The sequence below is a fragment of the Bubalus kerabau genome, chromosome 4 (assembly GCF_029407905.1).
Source record: "Bubalus kerabau isolate K-KA32 ecotype Philippines breed swamp buffalo chromosome 4, PCC_UOA_SB_1v2, whole genome shotgun sequence".
NCBI lineage: Eukaryota > Metazoa > Chordata > Mammalia > Artiodactyla > Bovidae > Bubalus > Bubalus kerabau.
The window spans coordinates 138,900,151-138,917,971 of NC_073627.1; the positions used below are offsets into that span (position 1 = coordinate 138,900,151).

General features: G+C 37.9%; 1 protein-coding gene across 1 annotated transcript in view; it reads left to right on the plus strand.

Moving 5' to 3' along the window:
* The window catches only part of ADAM28 (ADAM metallopeptidase domain 28), a 68,563-nt gene that overhangs the window by 24,207 nt on the left and 26,535 nt on the right, over positions 1-17,821 (plus strand). The window contains exons 9-13 of the mRNA XM_055579738.1: positions 2,040-2,209; positions 5,213-5,297; positions 8,890-9,020; positions 13,181-13,358; positions 15,301-15,390. Of these exons, the coding sequence (XP_055435713.1) occupies positions 2,040-2,209; positions 5,213-5,297; positions 8,890-9,020; positions 13,181-13,358; positions 15,301-15,390 (654 nt within the window). The remainder of the gene's footprint in view (positions 1-2,039; positions 2,210-5,212; positions 5,298-8,889; positions 9,021-13,180; positions 13,359-15,300; positions 15,391-17,821) is intronic.

Below are 17,821 nucleotides of genomic sequence, written 5' to 3' on the forward strand. Positions count from 1 at the left end.
TTTTAGGGAGTCCAGAAACAATGAGAGACGTGAACTTAGAAACAGCAAATACAGATTTTTTTTTTTTCTGGAAGTTTTTGCTATAAATGGGAGCAGAGAAATGGGGCATAACTCAAAGGAGGAAAAATCACAAAGAGACATTTCCCCTGCCACAATGAGGCATCCTTTTGATTCTGATGAGAATCATTGCACAGAAGGCTAAACACTGACAATGCAAAGAAGATGGAAAAATTGCTAGAGGAATCTCTGATATGGGGTGAGATGGCAGGTCCGGTGCATAAATGAGGAAGCTGGTCTTGGGCCCACTGAGCTATCATTTATGCAATGAAGAAGGGCAAGTACAGGTTGTTTGAACAGGTGTAGACCAGTGTGGGTGGACGGGTGGAGCTTGTGGAAATTCTCTTCTGGTTGCATCTTCAATGAATCTGCTCAAAGTCAGGACTTGAAAGAAAGTGCCAGAATGTTTAAGAAAGAGAGGCATGGTCAGAAGGCTGTGAGAGTGAATGGACTTTGGAAATACAGCAGGTTTGCTGGAGGGTGGTTCAGACCACTTGAGGTTAGTAGTCATGTCTTCTGAGTGAAAGCAGTCATCATCATTTGCTTTCCCCTGTCTGAAAGCAGAGCTTGATGGAGGAGAAACAGAAAGGACAGTTTGTTTTAACCAGGGCTGAAGTTTTGTCAGGTGGGTGAAAAAAAAGAAGAGAGAAATAAGAAAGTTGGAAAACAATCAAAGCAATATTTTAATCTGGTTAGATTTTTACTTCCCTTTCGATGATAACTGCATACCTCAACACTTTTCTTGTTTTCTTTTTTAAAAAATGTCTTCTCAAATTTCTTAGCAGGGAGTTTCCCCAAGAGAAAGTCTTAACTGCGGTTTTCCCCAGCTTTATTGAGATATATTTGACATATTATATTGGACAGATTTAAGGCATTCAATATGTTGATTTGGTATACTTATATATTGCAAAATGATTAGTTTGGCTAACCTGATAGGTTAGCTAACATCTCCATCATGTCACATGATTCCATCAGTTTTTTTTTTTATGATAAGAACATTTAGAGATCTACCCTTTTTACAATTTTGAAGCATAGAATACAATATCATTAACTGTAATCCCCATATCATACATTAGATCCCCAGAACTTACTTATCTTATAACTGGAAGTTTGTACTCTGACCAACACTGTGCAGTTTTACAAACTATAGTAGCAATATAAGTTTTTGTCTGTAAAGTAAATGTATTGTCTCATAAGCTTAACTGGTTATTTCTAAAGGTATCCTATATGTACTGTAGATTCTTTGGTTCAATCCGTTTGATAACAGAGGTCCCTTACTTTATTGTAACTCATTTATATGCAGGACTTTTCCATGTAGCCTTTTCCTTTTCTGATGTTCAAATCAGCACTGAGTCAAGTTTGCTAATTCTTTTTAAAAATTTATTTATTTTCCATAGAAAGATTTTTTTTAACTTTTTATTTGGTATATTGTGATAGTTTCAGGTGGACAGTGAAAGGACTCAGCCATACATATATATGTATCCATTCTCCTCCAAACTCCTCTCCCATTCAGGCTGCTACATAATACTGAACAGAGTTCTCTGTGCTGTACAGTAGGTCCTTGTCGGTTATCCATTTTAAATATAGCCAAGCTTGTTAATTCTGAAAAATTATGACTCTGAGAAAGTTACATTGCAATTGAGGAAATATATTTATATAGTGAAGTCATAGTCATGAACTACTAGAAGGATATTATAATATTTCTTGAGGTTGCAAGCAGGAAAATTTTGTTTCAATAGACCCTTTGTCACCAAAAAAAGGAGTTTATAGACTTGAACTAAGAGTGTCTGTCTTGCCTACAAACGGGGATGCTAGCGTCTGCCAAAAGAGATGGTAACTTCCATTACACAAGTATGTTTGGAAATAAGGTTTTTACAGTGTAGTTGTAAATAAGTTTGAAAATCTGGAGTACATAGAAAATATTAAAAGATAATAACACCATTATGAATAGTTGCTTTGCCATTTTTTTTCTTTTGTAACAGCTTTATAAAAAGCTCAATACTTACGTGGCCTTAATTGGGATGGAGATCTGGAATGACAAGGATAAGATAGATATATCTTCCAATGCAAGCCGCACTTTAGAAAATTTTTCTAAATGGAGGACAGGTGTCCTCCTGAAGAGAAAGCACCATGATGTTGCTCAACTACTCACGTATGTATAGATTTTCCCCCTTTTTACATTCTGTGGTATTTGGCATAGACATCTTTGAAAGTCTTGGCAAAGCAAATGATATCTCAAAACATTATAGATTTACATAGGATGCTCAAAGTTTAAAAAATATTCTTTTGTATCTTACGTTGCATATGGTCTTCTTTTCTTTTTTTTTTTAAAGAGAGAGAAGCTATATGGGAGCAATGATTCATCAGAAGCTTTTTTTTTATTGTTATTTGGCCTATAACAGAACAGAAAGACAGGGTTTAAATAACGGGGGCTTCCCTGGTGTCTCAGAAGTAAATAACCTTCCTGCCAATGCAGGAAACACAGTTTTGATCCCTGGGTTGGGAAGATCCCCTGGAAGAGGAAGTGGCAACCAACTCCAGCATTCTTGCCTGAGAAATCCCAAGGATAGAGGAGCCTGGTGGGCTATAGTCCATCGGGTTGCAAAAAGTTGGATACTACTGAGCTACTGAACGACAACAGCAGCAGCTACACAGGACATGAATACTGCAAACTGGTTCACTGGGGTTATCTTTGAAGGATAGCCACCACAGTTTCTTAGTTTGGAAAGATGAGTTCCAGACTCAAGGACTCGGCACAAGACATACCTCATTTTTTGGAACTACTAACACAACAGAAGTATCTAAATTAAACTTAATGACTGAGCTACGAACATAACAATATGGGAATTAAACTTTTACTAGACTGGCTAGTAACCTCAGATATGCAGATGACACCACCCTTATGGCATAAAGTGAAGAGGAACTAAAAAGCCTCTTGATGAAAGTGAAAGAGGAGAGTGAAAAAGTTGGCTTAAAGCTCAACGTTCAGAAAACTAAGATCATGGCATCTGGTCCCACCACTTCATGGGAAATAGATGGGGAAACAGTGGTAACAGTGTCAGACTTTATTTTTTTGGGCTCCAAAATCACTGCAGATGGTGACTGCAGCCATGAAATTAAAAGTCGCTTACTCCTTGGAAGGAAAGTTATGACCAACCTAGATAGCATATTGAAAAGCAGAGACGTTACTTTGCCAACAAGGGTCTGTCTAGTCAAGGCTATGGTTTTTCCTGTGGTCATGTATGGATGTGAGAGTTGGACTGTGAAGAAGGCTGAGCACTGAAGAATTGATGCTTTTGAACTGTGGTGTTGGAGAAGACTGTTGAGAGTCCCTTGGACTGCAAAGAGATCCAACCAGTCCATCCTAAAGGAGATCAGTCCTGGTTGTTCATTGGAAGGACTGATGCTAAAGCTAAAACTCCAATACTTTGGCCACCTCATGTGAGGAGTTGACTCATTGGAAAAGCTGGGAGGGATTGGGGGCAGGAGGAGAAGGGGACGACAGAGGATGAGATGGCTGGATGGCATCACCAACTTGATGGACATGAGTTTGGGTGGACTCCGGGAGTTGGTGATGAACAGGGAGGCCTGGCATGCTGCGATTCATGGGGTTGCAAAGAGTCGGACACAACTGAGCAACTGAACTGAACTGAACTGAACTGAAGACTGGCTCCAGGACCAAGCTCAAATTGTAGTAGAATCTAGTGTTGTGAAATAATTAAGGTAAAGAGATATAAATCATGGCCAGGATGACAGATTGTACAGATAAGGCATGGTAATCCAATACCAAGAGTAGATTTCCTAAATAGACCAGAATAAACAAGATAAAAGGAGTAAAAAGATAATGGTAGAGGAAATAACTGTGCTATCATGTGTAAATTGACTCTTACCATTTCTCTGACAAATTAACAAAATACACCTATACCTGTGTATCATCAGGTAGGAATCTAATATGAACTCCAAGATTCTAAATGAACTCTCTCCACTGGAAATAGAAAGCAAAATAGTGAACTCCATAATGGGGGAGAATTTTATTTTTTTATAAATGAGCTAGGAGCAAGAATTAAATCCACAAAAATGTAGACTTGAATATAAAAATTTTCTAATATAATTTTAAAAGAGAATATAAAGGCCATAAATCTTTAAAGTATCATGTATGACACAAAGTATTATTTCAAAATAAGAGATGACTCCATAAGGAATGGAAAGTGGAAGGAAGTTCTCTAATTTCCTCATTTTTTATGGCAAAATGTACACTCTCCATTTTTGATGTTGATAAGTGGGAAAATATAGGTTCAACTTTTTATGTAAATACATCTACTAAGGGAATTTGAAAAATAATGCATACTTTGCAAATTTCTAGAGACAGACCAGAGTGACCATCTTGAACAGATAGCACTATATTTAATAACCAAAGAAGCACATGGTATAATTACAAGTTGAAAGGAAAACAAAATGGAATAAATTTTTAAAAAAGAAATTAAAATGACTAAAGACCAAATATATTATCTATGTGAACAAATGCAAGTAGTTAAAATATCTCTTAAACGGGACAGATATTTCAATTGCATAAGTACTTCAATAATACAAAAGCTTTCAGAATGGGGCCAAATTCCAAATCCAGCTACAGCTATAGCAGTGCTAAAAGAAAATCAAAGTAAACATATATGAAAATATATGAGGAAAATATAAATTAAAATGAAAGATATTTCACTTTAATATATATATTTATATACATTTATAATTTAATTTATATTTATAAAGCAAAAATATTAACAGTGATTACATCCAGATGCCTGGATTTGAATGGTATGACAACCATCATATAAAAAACGGTCGTGAGGTTCTCTGCTAATCAGCATTCTAGAAGAATTGTCTATAGAAAAAATGTCTATTATTAAAATCATGAGTACCTGCTAAGTTGTTTCATTTGTGTCCGACTCTTTGCAGCCCTGTGGACCATAGCCCATTTCATGGGATTCTCCAGGCAAGAATACAGGCGTTGGTTGCCATTTCCTCCTCCAGGAGATCTTTCCCACCCAGGAATCGGAGTCTCTTATGTATCCTGTATTGGCAATCAAATTATTTACCACTAGCCCCACCTGGGAAGCCCAATTAGAATCATAAGTTGTATCAATTTCTTTCTTTTTCACAGGACAGTAGCATTTTCTGGAACAACTGTGGGCCTTGCTTACATATCTACAATGTGCTCTCCTGATTTTTCTGCTGGCATCATTAAGGTTTGTTTAAAGATAAACTTGCTGGTTCTACAGTTCAAGTCTGTCAAGGGCTGTTGTGCTGAATCTATGGAGAAAATATTGTTTTTTTCCTTTAATCTGTTGATGTGGGAAATAACATTGATTTAATTTCAAATATTGACTCAATCTTGCACATTCACCATAAACCTGGCATGGTCATAATGTATTATATCTTGTATATATTGCTAAATTCAACATGTTAACATATCATGAGGATTTTTGCATCTATATTCAGAAGGGATATTAGTCTGTAGTTGTCTTTTCCTATAATATGTATTTTTCAGGTTTTACTCTCAGGGCAAATATCAGTATAAACGACCATATATAGTGATGTGTAATTTTCAATTTGCTGGAATATTTGAATAAAACCAGTTTTTTTTTCTGGAATATTTGAGTAAAATCAGTATTGTTGTTGTTTAGTTGCTAAGTCGTATCTGACTCTTTTGCCACACCATAGACTATAGACTACCAGGCTTCTTTGTCCATGGGATTTCCCAGGCAAGAATAATGGAGAGGGTTGCCATTTCCTCTTCCAGGGGATGTTCCTGACCCAAGGATCAAACCTACATCTCTTATGTCTCCTGCATTGGCAGGCAGATTCTTTACCACTAAGCCACCAGGGAAACCCCAAATCAGTAGTATAACATAGTAAAATGTTCAGTACAATTCACCAGTAAAACCATACGGGCCTGGTATTTTTTGTTGCAAGGTTTTTAAGCATGCAATCAATTCTTCAATAGATATAGAGCTATTCAGGTTATTTATCTCTTCTTAAGTAAGCCATGGTAGTTTGTGTTTCAAGGAAAGTTGTCCATTTAATTTAACTCGGCATAAATTTGTTGATGATATTCCCTTACTATCTTTTTAATATATGTAGAATTTATAGTGATTTCCCCTCTGTCATTCATGATATTAGTAATTTGTGTGTGTGTGTGGAGAGGCGGAGGGTTTCTCCATAATCAGTTTGGCTAGGGTATATCAATTTTATTGATCTCAGAGAAACAGTTTTAGCTTTACTGATGCTCCTAAGGTTTTCCTGATTTCTATTTTATTGATTTCAGTTCTTGTCTTGACTATTGATTCTTTTCTTGCTTTCTCTGTATTTAATTTGTTCTTTTTTAGTTAAATAAGGAAGAATTTTAAATCATGAACTTGAGACTTTTCTTCTTTTCAAATATGATCATTTAATGCTATTAATTTCTTACTATGCACTGTTTCATGACTGAGCAACTGAACTGACTGATGCACTGTTTTAGCTGCATCTGAGATATTTGGCTATGTGTGTTTTCATTTTTATTAAGTTAAAATTTTTTCTAATCTTCATTTTGATTTCTTTTTGGACTCAAGTATGATTTAGATATTCAGGTCAATTTAGATTTGATCCATTTATCATATAATGTTCCTCTTTTTCCTGAATTATCCCTGTTGTAAAGTCTACTTTATCCAATATAAGTATAATACTTTGTGGACGGTTTACTTGATACAACGTTTTCCTTCCTTTAATTTTTAACATATGGACTTCTTTCCATTTAAAGAAGATTTATGCTAGACAGTATACACCTGGGTTTTTTTTTTTTTTAATCTAGTCTGACAATCTGTATTTTACATTGTATGCTTAAGTAATTTATATGTAATACATTATTGATATTGTTGAACTAAAATCTGTCATCTTGCTAGATGTTTCCTATACCATCTCTTCTATTTTTTTCTGCCTTTTTAGAATTGAGTATTCAAAAAATAATTTCATTTACCTCCATTATTAGATTTTTTATTGATTTTTCTTTTTAATGGTTGATGGGATTTATTATACATCTCTGCTTATCTGTTTTACCTTTGTTGTTGCTGTTGTTCAGTCACTCAGTTGTGTTTGACTCTTTGCAATCCCAAGGACTGCAGCACACCAGGCTTCCCTCTATTTTTGCTCTATTTCCTTGTATTGTTCACTTAAGAAGACTTTATTATCTCTCCTTGCTGTTCTCTGGAACTCTACATTCATTTGGGTATATCTTCCCCTTTCTCCTTTGTCTTTCACTTCTCATCTTTTTTCAGCTATTTGTAAGGCCTCCTCAGGCAACCATTTTGCTTCTTGCATTTCTTTTTCTTTGGGATGGTTTTGATCACCACCTCCTGTACAATGTTATGAACCCCTGTCCATAGTTCTTCAGGCACTCTATCAGATCTAACCCCTTGAATCTATTTGTCATATCCACTGTGTAATCATAAGGAATTTGATTTAGGTCATATCTGAATGGCTTAGTGGTTTTCCCTACTTTCTTCAACTTAAGTCTGAATTTTTCAATAAGGAGCTCATGATCTGAGTCACAGTCAGCTCCAGGTCCCATTTTTGTTGACTGTGTTGAGCCTCTCCATCTTTGTCTGCAAAGAATATAATCAATCTGATTTTCGTATTCCACCATCTGATGAAGTCCATGTGTAGAGTCATCTCTTGTGTTGTTGACAGAGGGTATTCTATGACCAGTGCATTCTCTTGGCAAAACTCTATTAGCCTTTGCTCTGCTTCATTTTGGAGAAGAAAATGGCAATCCATTCCAGTACTCTTGCCTGGAGAATCCCTTGGACAGAGGAGCCTGGCAGGCCACAGTCCATGGGGTTGTAGAGTCAGACATGACTGAGTAACTCACACACACACAGACACACAGACACACACAGACACACACAGACACACACACTGCTTCATTTTGTAGTTCAAGGCCAAACTTGCCTGTTACTCCAGGTGTCTCTTGACTTCCTACTTTTGTATTCCAATCCCCTGTGATGAAAAAGACATCTTTTTTTGGTGTTAGTTCTAAAAGGTCTTGTAGGTCTTCATAGAACTGTTCAACATCAGCTTCTTTGGCATTAGAGGCATAGACTTGGATTACTGTGATGTTGAATGGTTTGACTTGGAAATGAACCGAGATCATTCTGTCATTTTTTGAGACTGCACCCAAGTACTGCATTTTGGACTCTTTCGTTGACTGTGAAGGCTACTGCATTCTTCTAAAGGATTCTCACCCACAGTAGTAGATACAATGATCATCTGAATTAAATTCACCTATTCCCATCCAATTTAGCTCACTGATTCCTAAAATGTTGATGTTCACTCTGCCATCTCCTGTTTGACCACTTCCAGTTTATGTTGATTCATGGACCTCGTATGCAATTTTGTTCTTTACAGCATTGGACTTCATTTTCACCACCAGATGCATGCACAACTGCATCTGCACAAATGCACAACACATTTCTGCTTTGGCCCAGCCTCTTCACTCTTTCTGGACCTATTTCTCTGCTCTTCCCCAGTAGCATATTGGACACCCACAGAAGATGAGGTGGGGGGCTCATCTTCTGGCATCATATCTTTTGCCTTTTCATACTATTCATGGGGTTCTCAAGGCAAGAATATTCAAGTGGTTTGTCGTTTCCTTCTCCAGTAGACCACGTTGACAAGGTGAGGAGGCTGAAGCTAAAATCAGACTCTCTACTCCACTTGGCTACAGTAAAAATATTTAATTATTTCCTGAATGATAATTCAGTTTGCAAACCAGAGGATCTGTCTCTCTATTCTTATCCTCAGGATCACAGTAACAATGCACTTCAGGTTGCAGGAACCATGGCCCATGAAATGGGCCATAACTTCGGAATGTTTCATGACAACTACAATTGCAAGTGCCCTTCTATAGAATGTGTGATGGACGGATCATTAAGGTGAGCCTTTCTGGGAAGATGATACTTATTCTTGTTTTGGGTTCACTCTGGGCTATGCTATTCTTTTCTGTCATATTTATCAACCTGTTCAAACATAAGCAGCATCAGGACATGATCATGAATGTGGGTCTATACCAGTCTACCTATACCATCACACTCTTTGTGATGCCAAGGACTGTAGCCCACCAGGCTCCTCTGTCCTTGGAATTCTCCAGGCAAGAATACTGGAGTGAATTGCCATTTCCTTCTCCAGAGGATCTTCCCAACCCAGGTATCGAACCCAGGTCTCCTGCATTGCAGGCAGACTCTTTACCATCTGAGCCATCAGGGAAGCCCCATACCATCACACGGTACTATATATATATATATCATGTAATATTTTTCATTAACTGAGACATAGTTTAAACATATTGTCTCTTTGCTCTTGGGGTGACATATCACTCTATCCTCATCTTAGGTGCACAAGATCTGGGTTCAGAAGATCATTAGCATTTACCACAGTTTCAATGAATTCAGATTGGTTGCTCATAAGGGAAAAGTTTTAGAAGAAAAATCTAATTAAAGAAGAAGGAAATTAGAACACTTACTAACACCATACACAAAAATAAACTCAAACTGGACTAAAGACCTATATGTAAGGTGTAACACTATGAAACTCTTAGAGGAAACTATAGGAAGAACATTCCTGACATAAATCACAGCAGGATCTTTTTCTATCTACCTCCTAGAAGATTGAAAATAAAAACAAAAATAAACAAATGGGATCTAATTAAACTTATAAGCTTTTGCACAGCAAAGGAAACCATAAAATGAAAAGACAACCCTTAGAATGGGAAAAAATATTTGCAAATGAAACAACTGACAAGGGATTAACCTTCAAAAACATACAAAGCGCTCATGTAGCTCAATATAAAAAAAAAAAAAAAAACAAAAAACAGACAATCCAATCAAAAAATGGGCAGAAGATCTAAATATATATTTTTCCAAAGAAGACATACAGACAGCTAAAAGCACATGGAAAGGTGCTCGACTCACTCATTATCAGAGAAAGGCAAATCAAAACTACAATGCGGTATCACCTCACACTGCTCAGAATAAAGTGAAGTCACTCAGTTGTATCCAAATCTTTGCAACCCCATGGACAGTAGCCTGCACCAGGCTCCTCCATCCATGGGGTTTTCTAGGCTAGAGTACTGGAGTGGGTTGCCATTTCCTTCTCCAGGGAATCTTCCTGACCCAGGGTTCAAACCCAGGTCTCCTGCATTGTAGACAGACGCTTTACTGTCTGAACCACCAGGGAAGTAAAAAAAAATCTACAAATAGGGCTTCCCTGGTGGTTCAGTGGCTAGAAGTCTGCTTTGCAATGCAGGCAACAGCAGTTCTGTCACTGGTCCGGGAAGATCCCATACGCTATGGAGCAAGTAAGCCCGTGTGCCACAAATACTAAGCCCCTCTAGAGCCTGCAAGCCACAACTACTGAAGCCTGTGCACCTAGAGACTGTGCTCCACAGCAATAAAGAGTAGCCCCCACATGTCATAACTAGAGAAAAGCTGCGTCCAGCAACAAAGACACAGCGCAACCAAAAATAAATAAGTAAAATAATTATAAAAAGAATACATTTATTAAAAAAAATAACTATAAACAGTAAATGCTGGAGAGAGTGTGGAGAAAGGGAACCCTCCTACACTGTTGGTGGTAACATAAATCGGTGCAGTCACTATGGAGAACAGTATGGAGGTTCCTTAAAACAATAAAATTAGAGCTATCATACCATCCAGCAATTTGTCTCTTGGGTATATATATGGAGAAAATATATACCATATTTTTATTGGTATATATTCTGAATTATAATTCAGAAAGACACGTGCACCCTAATGTTTATTGCAGCATAATTTACAATAGCAATGATATGGAAGCAACTTAAACGTCCTTTGACAGAGGAATGGATAAAGAAGATGTGGTTCATATGAAATATTACTTAACCATAAAAAGAATGAAATAATGGCATTTGAAGTAACATAGAGGGATCTAGAGATTGTCATATTGAGTGAAGTCAGACAAAGACAAATATATGATATCACTTATAGGTGGAATAAAAAACCTCAAGAGATGATTGATATTTGGTCTCGGTTTCAGAGTGCTCATTTAAAATGCTGAATTATGTGCAAACTACATTTTACATAGAAATGTATCTCAAATAGTTCCCATTTGTGTTCTCTTCCATTAGAGGTCATTTCTATGTAAAACCATCAAAATTGCCGTTCTAGGTCATGTCCATTTGATGGCCTCTAAACCCTTCAGTTCAGATGGTAAAGTGTCTGCCTGCAATGCAGGAGACCTGGGTTCAATCCCTGGGTCGGGAAGATCCCCTGGAGAAGGAAATGGCAACCCACTCCAGTATTCTTGCCTGGAGAATCCCATGGATGGAGGAGCCTGGGGCGCTACAGTCCACAGGGTCGCAAAGAGTCAGACATGACTGAGCAACTTCACTCACTCACTCACTCACTCATAGGTGGAATCTAAAAATAGGGTATAAATGAACTTATCTATAAAACAGAAATAAAGTTACAGATGTAGAAAACAAACTTATGTTACCAGGGGTTTGCTGCTACTGCTGCTAAGTCACTTCAGTCATGTTCAACTCTGTGTGACCCCATAGACGGCAACCCACCAGGCTCCCCCGTCCCTGGGATTCTCCAGGCAAGAACACTGGAGTGGGTTGCCATTTCCTTCTCCAGTGCATGAAAGTGAAAAGTGAAAGTGAAGTCGCTCAGTCATGTCCGACTCTTCGCGACCCCATGGACTGCAGCCCACCAGTCTCTTCCATCCATAGGATTTTCCAGGCAAGAGTACTGGAGTGGGGTGCCATCACCTTCTCTGACCAGGGATTTAGGTGGGGAATATATTGGGAGATTGAGATTGACATATACACTCTACTATACATAAAATAGATAACTAATAAGGACCTACTGTATAGCACAGAGAACTCTACTCAGTACTTTGTAATGGCCTATATGGGAATAGAATCTTAAAAAGAATGGACTTATACATATATATATATATATATATATATATATATATATATATAACTGGTTTACTTTGTATCTGTATACCTGAAACTAACACAACATTATGCATCAACCATACTCTAACAGAAATTTTTTTAAAAAGAATGTTCTCACAGGAAGATGAAGAGAAAGTCTTCGAAAAGAGATTACATACTCCTGCCTCATCTGAGGCAAAACTGCTCTGGAATTTTATCTTTAAAAACCCCACAATTTCTTTGCTGTGTTCATTTTCTCTTGTATTTCCTTCTCTCAGTTCACATTGGCTAAAGTTAAGTCTCCCATGCCCTTCCACAAAATAGAATATGACTTGCAGGCCAGTTACGTATCTTATGCTATCTCTTCCACATATCACTGCATTTTTATTTTAAAATTTTTTTAAAAAATTTTTATTTAAATACAGTTGATTTACAATGCTGTATTCTTCTGTACAGCAAAATGACTCATATATATATGTATATACATATGTATGTATATGCACATGAATATATATATATATATATTATTTTTCATATTCTTTTCCATTATGGTTTGTCACAGAATGTTGAATATAGTCTCCTGTGCTGTACAGTAAGACCTTGTTGTTAATCCATTCTATATATGAGAATTTGCCTCTGTTAATCCCAAACCCCAATTCCTTCCCTCCTCTCTTCCCACCACTGCCTTTTTAAACCTCATCCTTATTTATGGAATGAAAAGAGGCCATCAATTTAACTTCCTCTGAAGGAAAGTGAATTCTTAAACATATAAGTAAACAGAATTTTAGTGCCTTTAGCGTTTCTCAACCAAAATGACCTAAGGCTGAATGAATGAGATTATCAGGATAAATTAGAAGAATTTTCAATTTATTAAACAGCAAACTGGATGCCCTATTTTGAGATGTGGCCATACTTGCTCATTAAGCTGGAGGTATTTCTACTTGCCCAGGTGAGCTAATTCAGGCACAAAAAAAATGAGCTCATGATTTAGCAGCTGCTGAGTGGATTCCATTCGCTCTTTTGGGTTATGTTTTGAGTATATCACACTCAGCATCTGATATTTCTCCCTATCTACTCAGTGTGATTGTATTGTTTTCTCTTTCCTTACCTTTACAGCATAAATATACCTACAGACTTCAGTTCCTGCAGCCGGGCCAGCTTTGAAAAATTCTTTGAAGATAAATTATCCAATTGCCTCTTTAATGTCCCATTGCCTACAGATATCATATCCACCCCGATCTGTGGGAACCAGTTGGTAGAAATGGGAGAAGACTGTGATTGTGGGACCCCTGAGGTACCACCAGCTCTTTTTAAAATGATCTAGTTTGTTTTTCAATTGCTTAAGAGATGAACTGTAAAAGAACATATGTGTGCGTGCTAAGTCACTTCAATAATGTCCAATTCTTTGGGACTCCATGGACTGTAGCCTGCCAGATGTCTCTGTCCATAGGACTCTCCAGGCAAGAATACTGGAGTGGATTGCCATGCCCTCCTCCAGAGGATCTTCCCCATCCAGGGATTGAGCATGAGTGTCTTATATCTCCTGCATTGGCAGCCTGTTCTTTACCACTGGCCCCACCTGGGAAACCCAAATGAACCTTGTGTTTCCTGTAATTTTGTAGATTTGTGTTTGTAGACAGTGGTCAGATCAACCTTTCTCACAAAAAAACCCTGAATTGCTTAAGATCTTCCTTGTTTCCTTCTCAAGCTTCCTTCCCCATCTTCTGTTTTATAAATTCCACCCACCAGCTTGGGCTTCATATCCTCAACCCTCCTTTTTTGGGAGAAATACCTCACATTTCTTATGTGCCTAAGACTTACTGGGCAGTTACTTTAGACCCAGCCCTATGATAGATCTCAGAGAGTGGAAATAGCTTGCTTAGGGTCATGGGGCTGGTAAACGGAGGAGCCAAAATCTGGATTCAGGTGTTAGGTGTGTTTTTTTTTAACAACCCTAGAGCTTCCCTGCCCTGGAATTCAGTCATTTCTCACTGCTTTGGGACTCAGAAATTGTTATCATTCAAAGTGCCTGGCTTGGTCCCACCCTCTTGACAGGGCAGCCAGGACTCTGAATGGGACCTTTGCCCCTATCTTATTAACATTCAAGTGAGTACCAGGCCAAGCCCTTAGGGTGTGAGCCTTTCAGTAACTTGAAAACTGTGCATGCTTGCTCAGTGTCCAACTCTTCAACCCCATGGGCTATAGCCCACCAGGCTCCTCTGTCCATGGGATTTTCCAGGCAAAGATACTGGAATGGGTTGCCCTTTCCTCCTCCAGGGGATCTTCCCAACCCTGGGGACCAACTCTGTATCCTGTGTCTCCTGCACTGGCAGATGGATTCTTTACCACTGCACCACCTGAGAAGCCTAACTTCAAAATAGGATTACACATTTATCGTTTCTGTGGGAAAAAGGAAACTTTCCCAGATGATATTTGTTTGAAATAAGGTCAAGAGTTTCAACACTAAAAATTTGTGACTCTAAATACATCACACCTTTTGGCTGAATTTAAACAGCTGGGAGGGATTGGGGGCAGGAGGAGAAGGGGACGAGAGAGGATGAGATGGCTGGATGGCATCACTGACTCGATGGACGTGAGTCTGGGTGAACTCCGGGAGTTGGTGATGGACAGGGAGGCCTGGCGTGCTGCGATTCGTGGGGTCGCAGAGTTGGACACAACTGAGCGACTGAACTGAAACAGCTACAAGGGGAGGTTCCCCAGTAGTATTTTCCCCCATGCCTCGTGTAGGTGTCTGATTTCCCAGAAACAAGGAGGAGAGAAGAAGACAAAGTATATTGCCTTACAGAGAATTGAGTTAAATGTCAAACTTGAATAAAGAACTATATTTTTAGATTTTCTGTACATGCTCTAGAGCTTAAACTTACTGCTGGATAGATACAAAACTGATGAGCTGAATTATGTTCATTAGTTAGAAGAATCTGATTTTCAAAAACTATCCCTTTTTTTGTTTTATTTCATATTTCACCAAAAATATACCATGTTCAGTATTAATCTGGTAGATTGTAGAAGCTAGAAAAGATATTTAAAAAAGAAAAAAACAAAGTCAAATTCAGATAAACTCAATATTTCTAATGTTAAACTTGTGTTTTTTCTCCCAAATTATTTTCAGACCGCTTCAAAGGAATGTCTGTGTGATGAATAAATTATATTATGAATAGTGCAAAAATGAGACCAAAAGCTAATCTGGCATTTACATTTGTTTCTGGATTTCTTAGGAATGTACTGACATTTGCTGTGATGCAAAAACATGTAAAGTGAAAGAAAATGTTCAATGTGCATTAGGAGAATGCTGTGAAAAATGCCAGGTAAGATTATTATTTATTTATACCTTAATAATTATGTTTGCTCTTTGTTTTTTTTTTTTCTGCATTAAAATCTTATCTTAGGGGTTATGTTAAATGAAATAGGCAAAGTAATATTTTTCTGTCTGTAAAATAATGTTAGCTACCATCTCTCAAGTCCTCACTGAATACTTTGCAACCTTGGGCTCTTTAATTCTCTGACAGCCCTTTGAGGTAGATATTATTATTTAATTTTGTTTTTGAGGGGACAGAGTCTCAGAACAGAAAATATACAAAATAATATAGCCACTAAATGGCAAACTCCAAATATGACCAGTTCTAAAGCCAATGTTTGGTTACTCCTACCTACTGTTTCTTCTGATGCCATGGGATCTTCTTGGACCAAGTCCAGTAACTGTTTGCATATACCCTTTGTCAACAAAAACTGAATCAGTTAATCTAAGAAAGAGATGGAAAATTTCATTCTAGTCAAATTGAGGATCATAACGGGAAGACCATCTCACAATGCTCTGGAAACCAGTGAGCCCCATTAGGAGTCAAAGCACAGCTGTGTAAGTTTTTCAAGACAAATACATTAATTAACATATTATCGATAATTTACACAATCCAGATCTAAGTGCCATCATGGCCCCTTACAAGCTCAAGAAAGAAAGTTATTGTTGGTGCTGGGAGGATGTTGCTCTTTATGGTTGAGCAGGTATTTCTGCCCATGGGGAGGTTTGGTTCATCCTAATGCAGATACACAATGCACGTTCAGGGGAGAGAGGAGGCCATAGGGCAGAGATACTTTTTTATGTTTAAATTTTTCTTGTCTTGCCATAAAATATGAATTTATTTCATATTTTAATAATGGCTTAGTGGGAAATTTTATTTTGAATAATATAGGGGTTCCTTTATCTTCATCCTTTGAAGTCACTTCCAGATGAAATTCTTAGGAAAAAAAGACTTAGGATGAGGATGCTCTGTCAGTTTCTCTGTGGGGCTTTTTTGAATTTCTCTTCCAGTTAAGAGTTTAGCATATTTCATTCTACTATGGCACAGAATTCTGTATTGTGATTATTTATCTGTTTTCTTAATTAAACTGATTGTTAAGGTCCATGATCTGATTCATGCTCACTTAACAAAGAATTGCATATATTTTAAATGCACGGTAATCATGTAAAAAAGGAATATGCAGATGGCATGCTGGGTTATAGATAGTGTTTGGGATAGATGTTTTTTGTTTGTTTTTGTTTTGTTTTGATGTTGGAGGGGAAGGAAAGAAATAAAGAAAGCCAAAAGGAAGAAAATTGCAGAATGTAAGTAGTATTCAGCAAGTATTTAAGTCCCATTTGTTAGAGATTATGGGTGATAAAAAAAAAAAAAAGTAGCTTGTTTCTAACAAGCTGTGTGTGCTGTGCTTAGTCACTCAGTAGTGTCTGATTATTTGTGATCCTTTGGACTGTAGTCTGTCAAGATCCTCTTGTCTGTCAGGGGAATGTGTAATTTCCTCGGTTCTGTCTCACTGCAACAAAGATTTGAAACAGCGGACCAGTGTTACAGTTCAGTTACAGCTCAGTTTTATTTGGCAAGCAAAGCATAGTACACCCTCAAGTCATGAGGGCAGGCCGACCCCAAAGGAGAGGTCTTGGCTTACTCCTTTTACTCATGTGTTTTCTCTCCACTGAGCCTGCCCTATGCAAATTGGGCTAGCCAAGAAGCGGGTATGTTTGTTTCACAGGAAGTTCTCACTCCAGTCCACAGGTTTTCTTTTGTTGTATTTTTGCAGGCTTTTCCCTTTCTTTTTTAGCCACTGCCATTTTGGACTCCTTTTTCCTATTCTAACTACCTAATATTTCCCCCTCAAGAGATGGGAGACCCAATTCTTTGGGAATAGGGGCGTCAGGGTCTCTCTGGCTACTTCCTGCTGAGCTGGGATGCGAGGTGCATTGGACCTCCCCCTCTTTCTAGTCTCAAGCCTTAGAGTCCTTACAGCGGTGTCCGTCTAAGGGTGAGTGATATTTTCCATGGTCGGATGTAGTTTCATCTATCCTTATTGAACTAGCACTGCATTTTGTAGCTTGTTGACCTGGGCAGAGACAAAATGGGTTAAACAATTGATAACGCATGGAGCAATCATAAGCAGCATCAATATGGTGATAACAGGGATTAGTAGGGGCATTAGCCAACTCCAAATCCCCCCTTGCCAAGAGAAAGATCCCCCAAAGAGAGATTGTAGCCACCCTGAGAACCCTCCAGCTTGTTCTTTGAGCTCATTCTTTGAGATCCCTTAGGATTTGAATGTTTTTCTTGAGGACTGTGAGACTTTAACTTAGCTGGAGGTTTTTACCCAGAAACAACACATCTCATTCAAGATGGCTCAAGTCCCTTCTTGTTCAGGCATCAGGAAATCTATCTTCTGGATTTTTCTGTATTTTGGAGTACAACCCCTGCC